The sequence below is a fragment of the Ranitomeya variabilis genome, chromosome 6 (assembly GCF_051348905.1).
Source record: "Ranitomeya variabilis isolate aRanVar5 chromosome 6, aRanVar5.hap1, whole genome shotgun sequence".
In the NCBI taxonomy this organism is placed as follows: Eukaryota; Metazoa; Chordata; class Amphibia; order Anura; family Dendrobatidae; genus Ranitomeya; species Ranitomeya variabilis.
Window position 1 is genome coordinate 366607905 of NC_135237.1, and position 13608 is coordinate 366621512.

Consider the following 13608-nt stretch of genomic DNA (forward strand, 5'->3'; position numbering starts at 1 on the left):
CAGACCCAGAGTGACCCCACCCACCAAATCGGACCCTGAGGTGCCCAGCCCACCAAATCAGACCCTGAGGTGCCCAGCCCACCAAATCGGACCGAGTGACCCCACCCACCAAATTGGTCCCTAAGGTGCCCCGCCCACCAAATCGGACCCAGAGTGGCTCCGCCCACCGAATCGGACCCAGAGTGGCCGCGCCCACAGAATCGGACCAAAAGTGACCCCGCCCACCGAATCGGACCTAGATTTACCCCGCCCACAAAATCAGACCCAGATTGACCCAACCCACCAAATCGGACCGCCTGAGGGGCACCCAAGTGTGAAAGTCTTGCAGGGGCAGCCCGGGCACCATTCCAAAGCACTATCTGTAGTTCCTTCAGGAAATACCCATCTAGTTCTTATTATTATTATTCAGTCCGCACGTAATGCGGCCCGAACCGCTAAACTCACAGACTCCAGTGAGGTGTCATTTCGAAGCCAGCGTTCCTGAGAGGTGTGCTAAGTATTTTTCGTGTCGATCGGATTTGTAGTTTTGGCGCAATTTGCGTTTGAAAAAAGTGTCTCAATGCATTTCAATAGGGAAATTTTCCAATACGTTTATAATGGGCCTGATTTCTGAGGCAATTTCTAAAAATAACTGCCACCTGGCTGATTACCTCATTGATATGCGCAGTGAGACCCAGTTACTATGCCAACACCTATAAACTCTACCAGCCCACCAGGTCACAAGTTTTGTCAGATAATATCAGCTCTTAAAGTGACAGTACAGCACAATTACAAAGCACTATCTGTAGTCTTATCATTATTGCCCCGCTCACCAAATCGGACCCAGCCCACCAAATCGGACGAGAGTGCCCCCGCTTGCCAAATCGGACCCAGAGTGCCCCCGCCCGCCAAATCGGACCCAGAGTGGCGCCGCCCGTCAAGTCGGACCCAGAGTGGCGCCGCCCGCCAAATCGGACCCAGAGTGACCCGGGCCACCAAATCGGACCCAGAGTGACCCGGGCCACCAAATCGGACCCAGAGTGACCCGGGCCACCAAATCGGACCCAGAGTGACCCGGGCCACCAAATCGGACCCAGAGTGACCCGGGCCACCAAATCGGACCCAGAGTGACCCGGGCCACCAAATCGGACCCAGAGTGACCCGGGCCACCAAATCGGACCCAGAGTGACCCGGGCCACCAAATCGGACCCAGAGTGACCCGGGCCACCAAATCGGACCCAGAGTGACCCGGGCCACCAAATCGGACCCAGAGTGACCCGGGCCACCAAATCGGACCCAGAGTGACCCGGGCCACCAAATCGGACCCAGAGTGACCCGGGCCACCAAATCGGGCCCAGAGTGACCCGGGCCACCAAATCGGGCCCAGAGTGACCCGGGTTGACCAAATCGGGCCCAGAGTGACCCGGGCCACCAAATCGGGCCCAGAGTGACCCGGGCCACCAAATCGGACCAAGAGTGACCCGGGCCACCAAATGGGACCCAGAGTGACCCGGGCCACCAAATCGGACCCAGAGTGACCCGGGCCACCAAATCGGACCCAGAGTGACCCGGGCCACCAAATCGGGCCCAGAGTGACCCGGGTTGACCAAATCGGGCCCAGAGTGACCCGGGCCACCAAATCGGGCCCAGAGTGACCCGGGCCACCAAATCGGACCAAGAGTGACCCGGGCCACCAAATGGGACCCAGAGTGACCCGGGCCACCAAATGGGACCCAGAGTGACCCGGGCCACCAAATGGGACCCAGAGTGACCCGGCCCACCAAATCGGCCCCAGAGTGACCCGGGCCACCAAATCGGGCCCAGAGTGACCCGGGCCACCAAATCGGGCCCAGAGTGACCCGGGTTGACCAAATCGGGCCCAGAGTGACCCGGGCCACCAAATGGGACCCAGAGTGACCCGGGCCACCAAATGGGACCCAGAGTGACCCGGCCCACCAAATGGGACCCAGAGTGACCCGGCCCACCAAATGGGACCCAGAGTGACCCGGCCCACCAAATGGGACCCAGAGTGACCCGGCCCACCAAATGGGACCCAGAGTGACCCGGCCCACCAAATGGGACCCAGAGTGACCCGGCCCACCAAATGGGACCCAGAGTGACCCGGCCCACCAAATCGGACCCAGAGTGACCCGGCCCACCAAATCGGACCCAGAGTGACCCGGCCCACCAAGCCTCAACCCTGAGGGGCTACAACTACCAAACCAGCGCCTGAGGGGCACCCAAGTGTGAAAGTCTTGCACAGGCAGCCCGGGCACCATTCCAAAGCACTATCTGTAGTTCCTTCAGGAAATACCCATCTAGTTGGTAAATGTAATCTCTTCATGATGGAGCCAATTTTAGTTTTTCTGCTTTCATTTTTTTCTCCATTTCTTTTACAAGCCATAACTTTTTATATCTGATAATACTACACATTATGATAGAATATAACCATATTCTGATGAATATTCTAGGAGGTGAGAACAAAAAATCACCAATTTCCCTATATTAGTTATCTAGGCCCACCACCACATGGATATAGTTAGGACAACTGCAAACCGCATAATTAAGCTAAAGAGAACCAAAGCAGTCATAGATCCAAAAATATCAATACCTGTATTAAATATTTAGAAAATTCATAAAAGCTTATATACAGACACAACGGATATATGGGGCTGAAAGATGGCATAAAATGTAGCCGGCACCAAAAATTGCCCAAGGTGGGGTATCCCCCTGGATATAAGGTATATAACTATTTAAACACTCAGTAATTAGATATATACTGCCATGTGGCAAGAGTACAACACAAATCATACATTTGTCATAGTTAAAATCACATAGTACCTTGTGATGAAGCAGTCTCCAGGAGTCCCCCGCCCACTCTGATGCGAGTTTCGGTAATAACACCTTCCTCAAGGGGCATGTGGCTAAGACTGGGGAAATACCTGAAATAGTTGCGGCCCAGAAGTTGCATGCAGCGTCATTCTGCAACGGGCCTCGCCGCATCCGACAGGTCGCATACCGCCGGGCAGCCGACCCCCGGAAACACTTGGGGCCCCACGTGATCCGGAAGTCGGTGCACCGCCGAACCCGACATAGGCGGACCGCACGGGACCATTGCGCATGCACACTGCACATAAGAATACAAGGGAGCTATATTTACCAATGGCAGATTAATTGGCAAAGCATATTGCAGCAATGTCTTTGAAGCAAAACCATTATGGCCATCACGGCACACAGAGTGTCAAAATCGTTTGCCTTGCTGCAATATGGCCACTATAAAAACAGTGATATAATAAAGACAAGCTTTTGGACACATATATCCACGAAATTATGGCATATATATATAACCAAAAAAATATATGAATAATTCATATTGTTCACATATCATTTAACAATATCAAATAGTATAATAATTATGCTATTATACATTATACTATTTGATATTGTTAAATGATTTAGATTGCTTTTTATTCAATTTTCGAGGAACAAAGATGTCAGAAAAAAACAAAATCCTGACTTTTTTATAATTCTCTTTACAGTATTTAACATATATGGTAGGTTAAATTATTTTAATATTTGTAGCATCGAATTGTGTGATAACAAATATGTTTATTTAATTTTTTTTGCTCCTGAGCCCACTCCATGCATAATGCATGTGAGCAGAACATCCATCATACATGTACATTGGATGTTGGTAAGGGGTTAAAGGGCAGGTAGGATAAAGCTCTAATTAAATACAGGCCTGAACAGACGGGAGCGACACTCATGCAATGTGTAATCAGTCTCTTAAGGCTCACTCACACAACCGTATATCACGGCCAAGGGCTTTCCGATGCTTTACCAGGTAGCATTCGGCCCAATGTTTTACTGTGGGGCAGTGCGACAAGCACTTTTTTCTTGTGCTGATTCGGCATGAGAAAATAATAGCATAATGCTACTAGTACATCCAATAATGGGATAACGTGAATCCATGCAAGCCTATGGGTGCTTGTGAAACATCGGACTGTACTTGGATATCATCCGAGTTCAGTCAGATTACCCTGGACACAGAGAATGGAGAAGACAGAGAAATTAAGTTCTCCGTCTTCTTTGCACCGGTGATACGATTCTCTCATGTGAAAAAATCGAATCACATTAAAGTGACACACGGAGCAAACTCCATGTAACATTAGCATAATTGGCCCGATTTTCTCGCATGAGCAAATCATCCACCGTCTCACTGCAGCCTTACCCCGAAATGCATCCAAATGTCACCTTAATTTGGTATGTCTAAATTTGCTATATATTGTTTTTTAGTTTAGAGTTAAAAATTAACATCTCTGTGCATTTTGCCTTAATGAAAAATATCCCATGTCTCTCCATTGTTAGCAATGGCAAAAAATTTCATGTACAGTCTCATCTTGCAATCATCTGCTATATCCTTTGACCTGATCCGTGCATTTTGCTAACTTTCACATAGTGGAAAACAGGCAACCATCTTTTTCTATGTACAAACCCCACAGATTCACCCAGAAAAACTAAGTATAAGGTCACAACTCTACTTCTTGTCACATATTGAAATACAAAGGGCTATCTGCCTCAAAATTTCCGAAAGAGAAAAATTAGTTTTCATATATAAAAAAAATTATAATTCCACAATCTGCTGAAAATCAGTGTAAGATAAACAAATACCTTCACAGGTCTGGGTATGTCCGGTCTCTTCAGCCTTAAATAAATTTGACCAACTACGGAAAGGCCAATAAATAACCAGTAAGAAAAGCTAAAGTAATCAATGAGCTGAAACACGTCATCCACACAAAGGAACACAAGAGCCATTAATCCCTGGATAATGCAAATAAAGAAATACATTTTAGCAGAAGAAATAAGTAATTTTTAAAATAATTAATTTTGGGGTGGCTCTTTCCGTCTTGTTAAAAAAAGCACTATTACTCACCTGATGAATCTTTTTAATCTTTCATAGACCAAGTAACATCCTGGTGCCACCACTTGGTCTTTGGTTACTGTTCTTACAGTTCTGCAATGATTGCTATGCCATCTATCCACATGATGGCACCAATGTACAGCATGAAACAATAGGCATATCATCAATGCAGCAAAACAAGAGCAGACTGAAGAGGAGCACCAGAGTTGCGGCACTGGAGCCGTGAGGATTTATCAAGTGAGTATTGTTTTGTTTGTTATTTTATAGCTCTTATCCCATTTAATTATTTTTCCCCATATCCTAAAACTCCATTATCTGAGCCTTCCCTAACAGGGTATTTTACATTTAAAAAAAAACAAAAAAAACAGACAAATATATTCTAGTGTAAGCAAATGAAGCAGGTTATATAAAACATATTTTTGTTACAAACTGTTAAAAAAAGGTAAAAATCAGTTACAGTAGTTTAAGTATATGTTCAAACGTGGCATTTTGGCAGCATTTTTTATGCAACCAAAACCTACACTCTTGATTGTAACTGTATATAAAATGTGTTTTTGCTGCGCTTTTTTGCTGTATTTTTCTATGGCTGAAGATAGCTGCAAAAATGCTACAAAAATTGACAATGCTGCACTCTAGTGTTCAAATTCAATCAGAAAATAAAGCTGTGTGTGCATGAGATCTAATAACTTTTTATTATTGTAACACACAGCTTCTTTTCTGCAGAATAAAATGCAGTGAAGACAAAATGCTGCAAAAAAGTCAAACGTGACCGTAGCCCAATGTGTTCAGTATTCTGTAGATCACTTGTCAGCTTTGTAGTATAGATTGGGGTTGAATGTGTAAAGTTATCTCATTATTTTAAAGGCCCCGTCACACACAGCGACGCTGCAGCGATACAGACAACGATGCTGATCGCTGCAGCGTCGCTGTTTTGTCGCTGTGTGGTCGCTGGGGAGCTGTCACACAGACAGCTCTCTCCAGCGACCAACGATCAGGGGAACGACTTCGGCATCGTTGAAACTGTCTTCAACGATGCCGAAGTCCCCCTGCAGCACCCGGGTAACCAGGGTAAACATCGGGTTACTAAGCGCAGGGCCGCGCTTAGTAACCCGATGTTTACCCTGGTTACCAGCGTAAATGTAAAAAAAAAAAAAACAGTACACACTCACCATCTGATGTCCGTCAGGTCCCTTGCCGTCCGCTTCCTGCTCTGACTGAGCCGCCGTACAGTGAGAGCAGAGCGCAGCGGTGACGTCACTGCTGTGCTGTGCTCTCACTGTACGGCCGGATCTCAGTCAGAGCAGGAAGCGGACGGCAAGGGACCTGACGGACATCAGATGGTGAGTATGTACTGTTTTTTTTTTTTTTACATTTACGCTGGTAACCAGGGTAAAAATCGGGTTACTAAGCGCGGCCCTGCGCTTAGTGACCCGATGTTTACCCTGGTTACCAGTGAAGACATCGCTGGATCGGTGTCACACACACCGATTCAGCGATGTCAGCGGGACCTCAACGATCGAAAAACGGCCCAGGCCATTCCGACACGACCAGCGATCTCGCAGCAGGGGCCTGATCGCTGGTACGTGTCACACATACCGAGATCGCTACTGAGGTCGCTGTTGCGTCACAAAACTTGTGACTCAGCAGCGATCTCGCTAGCGATCTCGCTATGTGTGACGGGGCCTTTAGAGTTTGAGGGATTTTTTTTAACAGCTCTATTGTCCTGCTGTAAGATGAAGATAAGTAAGAAACAAAAACCATACCCATGTAGCACACTAGCAGCAGTAGGATTGCTGATGTCAACTATGATGAGGCATGTTATAGGACACAGGTGCTATTTAATAAGGAAGCGTCACAGACACAAATTGCAATGTATTTAACTTTTCTTTCTCACTAGGACAAATTGCTCTTTATGGTCATGTGTCAACATGAGACAAAAGCTAAGTATACAGGTTCAGACTGAACAGCATTGTAGACTCTAGAAATAGCAACAGTGATAATTTACCAATTGATGGTCATGAGAATCTAATATATACACTGTATATGTCTTAGCATGTTCTATGTCCTTTGGTTTGTAATGGAAATACTGCACCATTGTCAGGACTCTGAACATTTTTTACCTTTTGTGCATTACTGCCCAACATGGCGTCTTTTGTCTCATGTGCACTAGTCTTCTTGCTATAAAACTCCACCCCAGCCTTCAGTCTGTGCTAGATTATTCTGCTTTGCATCCAGCTCCTGATTACTCCCTGGCCTTGCACCTGCACCTGCTCCTGTGAACCTGTGGGGTTATCATGCCACTCTGCTCTGAGTTCCTGCTGCATACACCAGTGTTCAGTAATCCTCCTTCATCTGCTGCTCGTGTTACTTCCATCTGCATTTGTTGGACATGTAAGCTGTTTCTGCTCTGCAAAACCTGAGACTATTAACCAGGCCTCTCTGGTTGAGCTAAGATATGATTTGAACTGCCTAATAGCATATCTATCTGTGTCTGGACTAAGTCAAGGATGTATTCGTGTCAAGTTTCCTCAAGTATAACTGTGCTTCATAGACTTTCTGTTTGTTTGCGTCTACCTCTGAAGTTTCCTATTGACTGCTAAGCTGCGTTTATTATTTGCACCAAGTGTTGTGGACTTGAGTTTCTCTCTGCACCTGCTTGAATCACCGTGTGATAATATAAACTTTACCACTTATAAAACTGTGTCCTGTTGTCTTGTTCCACGCAAAGAGTCTCCTGAATTATCCCCTATAATTATTACAACCATGTGGCTGGATGACCACATGACATACTAAGGCATTTATATACAAGTACCGTATATACTCGTGTATAAGTCACTCCGAGTATAAGCCGAGGCACCTAATTTTGCCCCGAAAAACTGGGAAAACGTATTTACTCGAGTATAAGCCAGGTATGCATTGTCCTGTGATCCCTATCCTGGTATGCATGGCTCCCCATCCCCATCCTTGTCTGCATTTCTCCCCATCTCTGTGCTTGTCTGCATGGCTCCCCATCCCCGTCCTTGCATGCATGGCTCCCCATCCCTGTCCTTGTATGTGTGGCACCCCAGGGTCCTGGTAATCACAGTAGCTTTGCTTTCCTCATGGGGAGAGTGATGCTACGTTTGCAGGCAAGAAAGGATAACTGTAACCAAGTACCACAAACATGCAACACATTCACACTCCAGGCCACCTAGGGGGAGCTTTTAATCCTATGTACTAGGTTACTCCATATATATATATATATATATATATATATATATATATATATATATATAAATATATATATATCTGGTAGTCTATAGGGAAAGTTAGAAAGTTCCAGACAGCCGTCTGAGGAGGACAGAGGGTTTACGGAGCTGTGCATGCCCCCAGAGCTGCAGCTCCTGGAAAGAAACATTTTAGAAGGCCGAATTGATTGCAGTGAGTGTGCAGAAGAGGAAGCACAGGAGAGGATACCAGATGGGGACCAGCCCCGAGCAGGCTGCCTCCTTCTGAGGGGCAGAACACCGGTAGCCAGAATACCGAGGTTGTAAGGACCTCCACGCCTTACATCAGAGACTGGCAGGACAGCTAATTTCACGCTACCTGTCCGCACCCACACCCAGGAGGCATGGTGACACCCCACAGAGCCGGGTCATCTAAGAGACCCTATAAACAGGCTCAAGTCACCAGTCATACAGGTTTTGTCCTATCCTATACTGGTGACAGAGAGAAAGAGATAACATCTAAGATAACCTTATGTGAAGCTTCTAGCAGTAAGGGACTACACCACTACAGTGCAAAGGAAGGCTTCTATTTTCCACCTGGATAAGGGGACTCTGGACTTGCCTCCAAACCGGCCGGACCCTACCTGCTCTGTGATCCACTGCCTTGGACTGTGGCTGCTGAAGTCTTCAGTAAACAAGGTAAAGAGACTGCAATCCTGTGTCCTCGTTCTTCTCTGCACCTCTCACCATTCTACCACCTTCACACTGGGAAGACTTTTCCCTTTTACAGGGGCACCCTGGGCCACGGACCGGGTCGCCACCATGACATCCCCCTGTAAACACCGAACCCGGTACCGAGTACCCCGCGGCCTTGGCGTGCGACTTATATGCATGGCTCCCTGTCCCCATCCTTGTATGCAATGCTCCTCCTATCCCTGTCTGCATGGCTCTTTATCTCCATTCTTGTATGCATGGCTTCTTATCCCCTATCCTTGTATGCATGGCTCCCCATCCCTGTCCTTGTATGCATGGTTTCTCATCCCTATATAAAAAACACATCCTACTTCCCTTCTCTTCGTGCCCTCGCTGCATCTCATTCAAGTACCTGCAGCTCTTCCGGCAGATCGATCACGTGTCCCCGCTCATTAAGGTAATGAATAGTGATGAGCGAGTGTACTCGTTGCTCGGGTTTTCCCAAGTACGCTCGGGTGACCTCCGAGTATTTATGACTGCTCGGAGATTTAGTTTTCATCGCGGCAGCTGAATGATTTAGAGCTACTAGCCAGGCTGAGTACATGTGGGGGTTGCCTTGTTGATTGGGAATCCCCACATGTAATCAAGCAGGCTATTAGCTGTAAATCATTCAGCTGCCGCAATGAAAACTAAATCTCTAAGCAGTCATAAATACTCGGAGGTTACCCAAGCGTGCTCAGGAAAACCTGAGCAACGAGTACACTCGCTCATCACCAGTAATGAATATTCACCTCTCTCCATGCCTATGGGAGTGGAGGAGTGGAGAGAGGTGAATATTCATTACCTTAATGAATGGGCACGCGTGATCACCTGGCCGCTGCAGGAGCCAGAGGCTGGGGCTGTAACTGTGTGCGCTATAAGAGAAATGAATATTCATTGCCAGTGCAGTGAATATTCATTTCTCTTTTGTAGTGGGCACAGGCTTTAGCCGCAGCCACTGTGTCCTGCCTCCTGTGACCCACTGCTTGCCCGCTCCTCCACCATCTTCTGTCACAATGACTCGTTTATAAGCTGAAGAGGGCATTTTAAGCACAAAAAAAGTGTGAAAAACTCGGCTTATACACGAGTATATACGGTATGTGGACCAATAGGGGAAGACTTAACATCTAATTATTTATACTGTAGAGGACACTATGGCCCACATTCACTAGCTGGTGGGGAGAAGGATGCTGCACGACCCACTCTCCAGTGAAACTGAGAGTGACCACTTCGAAGGAATGGACAAGAATGTACATCATGATGTGGGTCTGTACCAAGCGGGGAGGTGGAGATGTCACATCCAAACTCACTCCACTGTGTTCCCGCTACACTTATCTAAACGTCTGGCTAATACGCTCCTGTTAAATTAACTGGTGGCCGGACGCTTGCCAGTGACAAAGAGATCTCCATGTTGCTTTGTTCTGGGTATTTTGCGTATTCAAAATAGATGACACCTTTGCATTTCACCTGTTTTTTTCCTTATTCCATTAAGTCAATGCATTTTCCACTACAGTCTTGATTCAAATAATATTATATGATTTCCTACTTGCTGGACAAAACAAATGTGATTCTAAAATCTTTATCATTTTTTCAAATTCTTATAAAACTCATATAAAAGTATTTCTTACATTAAAAAGCAGGGCAGGAATAGGAGTATATCTATTGATGTGTATCATACACAGAAAGTCAGGAAGTTGTCCTTCTCTGGAGGCCACAAAAAAAAGCCTGAAATACATAAAAAAAAGCCATGAAGCTACTAATGGAATGGAGAACTGTAGATTTACATGTCAACAACACGTCAGTCAGGCTTATCTCCACGAATCAACGGCAGATTTATCAGAACTAGTGTAAAAGGAAAAGAATAGTTTTCAACAGCAACCAATCAGATTCAAGCTCTCATTTTAGAAAATAAATTTATTGATTACAAAATAAAAGCAGCAACTTTATTGGTTGCTATTCGTAACGCCTCGAGATTTCCTTCTCACAAATTTTAATAAATCTCACTCGTTATGTGACACAATGTTTTAGTTCTGCTTTGTCTTTTCGGATACAAGCTTACCTTGATGATGAAATTATTACTGAGTTTAATCCACCGCAACATGACATAGCCACTGATATCGGGATAAACCACTTTACAAATCCAAGAACTCTCTCAGCAAAAGTCTAAATAAATAATGACAATGTTTAGCTTTTCCAAACTGAAAAAGTGGTTAAACTTATTTAGCATAAAACCTTAAAGTGTACACTTCTATACTAAAGATTCCCACATACATTAGATATCTGTCAGCCAAACAGTAGTTACTGACTCCTTGGCTCGGCCTAACGTTCCTGTGCTTTTTACGAGAGAGCTGCTATCAGACTGTTCTACAAACAGAAAAAATCTTTTCTTGATGGAGAGAAAAAGCATCAGCATTTCACACGGGATAGTTCTCTTCTCGAGACATCAACTGTTGTGGAAGAGTCAAGAGGCCCCCGTACATATTAGACTGTTGGCTGATCCCACCGATATTCCAGTAGTCTAATGTGTATGGAGGCCTTTACTCTTTGTTGGAATAAAGATAAATATTCTGTACATCTATGGCTGACTTTAAAGACTCCTATAAGCGGCAGCCAATTACACCTCTACCCTGTAGTGGTCCCTGTTGGGAAAATGTTGCATATTTATAGTTCTTCATTGTGGGAGATAAAGGGTTGTTCTCATTTGTCATCTTCCGGAGCATCCGGGCTTCCTGTTTGCTTGGGGTGGCTGCAGAGTCAGTTCAGATCAGCAGCATAGTTGTATCATTGGTCTGAACTATGCCACATTGGAGGATTGCATGCATACTAAATTTGGCCAGATCATGCGCTATAGCAATCCATGAAGCTACATATTAGTGCTAATAGTGTACTACTGAAAAGAACTTGTAAGCACTGATAACGCTGCTAGGCTGGAGCGGTGTCCGGTAACTAGACAACAAGCATTAAAGGGAACCTGTCACCCCCCCCCAGTCGTTTCAAACTAAAAGAGCCACCTTGTGCAGCAGTAATGCTGCATTCTGACAAGGTGGCTCTTTTAGTTCTGGGTGCTGTAACTAGAGAAATAATCCGTTTTATAATTTGTCCTAAATACCTGGTCTTCAGTCAAGGAGGCCGGCGTTTCCCCCCTGCTTTAGACAGCACACAGCTGTCACTCACATCTTCTTGGCGCCGGGCGCCGCCTCCTCCTCACCGCTGTTTTGAAAATAGCCGGCGCCTGCGCTCTTTTCCCCTGCCTGGTGCAGGCGCAGTGAGCGCTGGCCATCTTTCCTCATATGCAGCCCAGCTGACTGCGCCTGTGCGGCCGCCCTGCTTGTGATTCCCAGCCCCGCAGTGACTTATGATTTATTCACTTTGTGGGGCTGGGATTCACCAATTTACAGCACCAATAACTAAAAGAGCCACCTTGTCAGAATGCAGCATTACTGCTGCACAAGGTGGCTCTTCTAGTTTGAAACGACTGGGGGGGGGTGACAGGTTCCCTTGAAACAATATAATTAAAAATCTTGTGAAGGGAGAGGTTTTTCAATAGGATTAAAAATGCACAGCTGCTTGTCTTTTCAAGAACTTTGCAATTTTAACTATTATTGATGTTGCGAGAACACAGTAAACAACATTCATATGGACAGGAGTACAGATGAGCCAATCTTCTGAAATTCAAATTTTCTGAACTTTCCCTAAAAATTCGATTCACATTGAATAAATTTGCTCAAATCTCAAACGCAGAAATCTTGTAAATTGCTAAATAAGAATAACACCAAAATATCTTAAGTAGTTGTCAAAAATAAAATGGTGAAGTGCACAGTGTTAAAATTGAGACTTCTGGTTAGAACAAAATGTTACCACAGCGACTGCACTACTGTCCATGATGGTGTTCAGATCCAATTCTGTGTAGTATGCAATATTTGTCATGACATAGATAACTGTCACAAGTGGCATAGATATCACCATGGATAATGGCAAGTTTCTGAAAACAAACAGCAAAATGGTCAAATGTAACGTGACAGATTGACAGGTAATAGTGAAATCTAAATGCATTTAATAATGGAAACAAAATTGCAATTGCCTGAAAAATGGCTGCTCAGTTTTTCTGTAGTTGTAGAGTGGGAGGAGGCCCTTGTCCATAATGTGAGGAAATTCAGCACTAATTACTAATGAAGTGTCTGGTCCATCCTGTCCAACTTTTTCTGAGACCATGTAATGTGGGGACGGGATGCAGATAAGGCAGCAGCAGCATTCTGAGGAACTTGAATTAAAGGGGCTATCCAGGCTTGGGCTTCAAGCTTGCAATCACTCTTTTTGACTGTAGACTTATGACTCCACACAGCGGGCACAGAGTGCATTGTTAGGATTCTCCAGTGCCGACGCCAGGAGCAGAAGGGCACATGACTGAAAGTATGTGATTTGCATATATGCGATTACAAGCCAACTAGACCTGTGTGGCCTTGGTCAGAATGTGGGGGGAATTATGCAAATCGCATACAGATCCGGGACTGAAGGATCCTGACAGCACACATTGCGCACGCTGTGAGGATTCACAAGTTTACAGTCACATAGAGTGCCAGTAGACGTGAACTTAAGCCTGTACAATCCCCTTAAGGTGCATAATCCATCATTGCAATAATGGCTGTTATGTCTCATTGTCTCATTAAAGGGGATGTATAATGTTCTGCCATCAGGAGTACAGTGCTCTACTGCCTCCCTGCTTCCTGCATGCTTGGGGTGGTGAACTCCTGTCTCCTGAAGATTGACAGT

The 13608-nt window shown here is 45.4% G+C and overlaps 1 protein-coding gene across 1 annotated transcript in view; it reads right to left on the reverse strand.

The window, feature by feature from the left end:
- LOC143782504 (Y+L amino acid transporter 2-like) overlaps positions 1 to 13608 on the reverse strand; it is a 117789-nt gene that overhangs the window by 25511 nt on the left and 78670 nt on the right. Inside the window, exons 5-8 of the mRNA XM_077269999.1 lie at positions 12697 to 12820; positions 10898 to 11001; positions 10467 to 10563; positions 4651 to 4800 (exon numbers count right to left, since the gene is read on the reverse strand). Coding sequence (XP_077126114.1) covers positions 4651 to 4800; positions 10467 to 10563; positions 10898 to 11001; positions 12697 to 12820 — 475 coding nt within the window. The remainder of the gene's footprint in view (positions 1 to 4650; positions 4801 to 10466; positions 10564 to 10897; positions 11002 to 12696; positions 12821 to 13608) is intronic.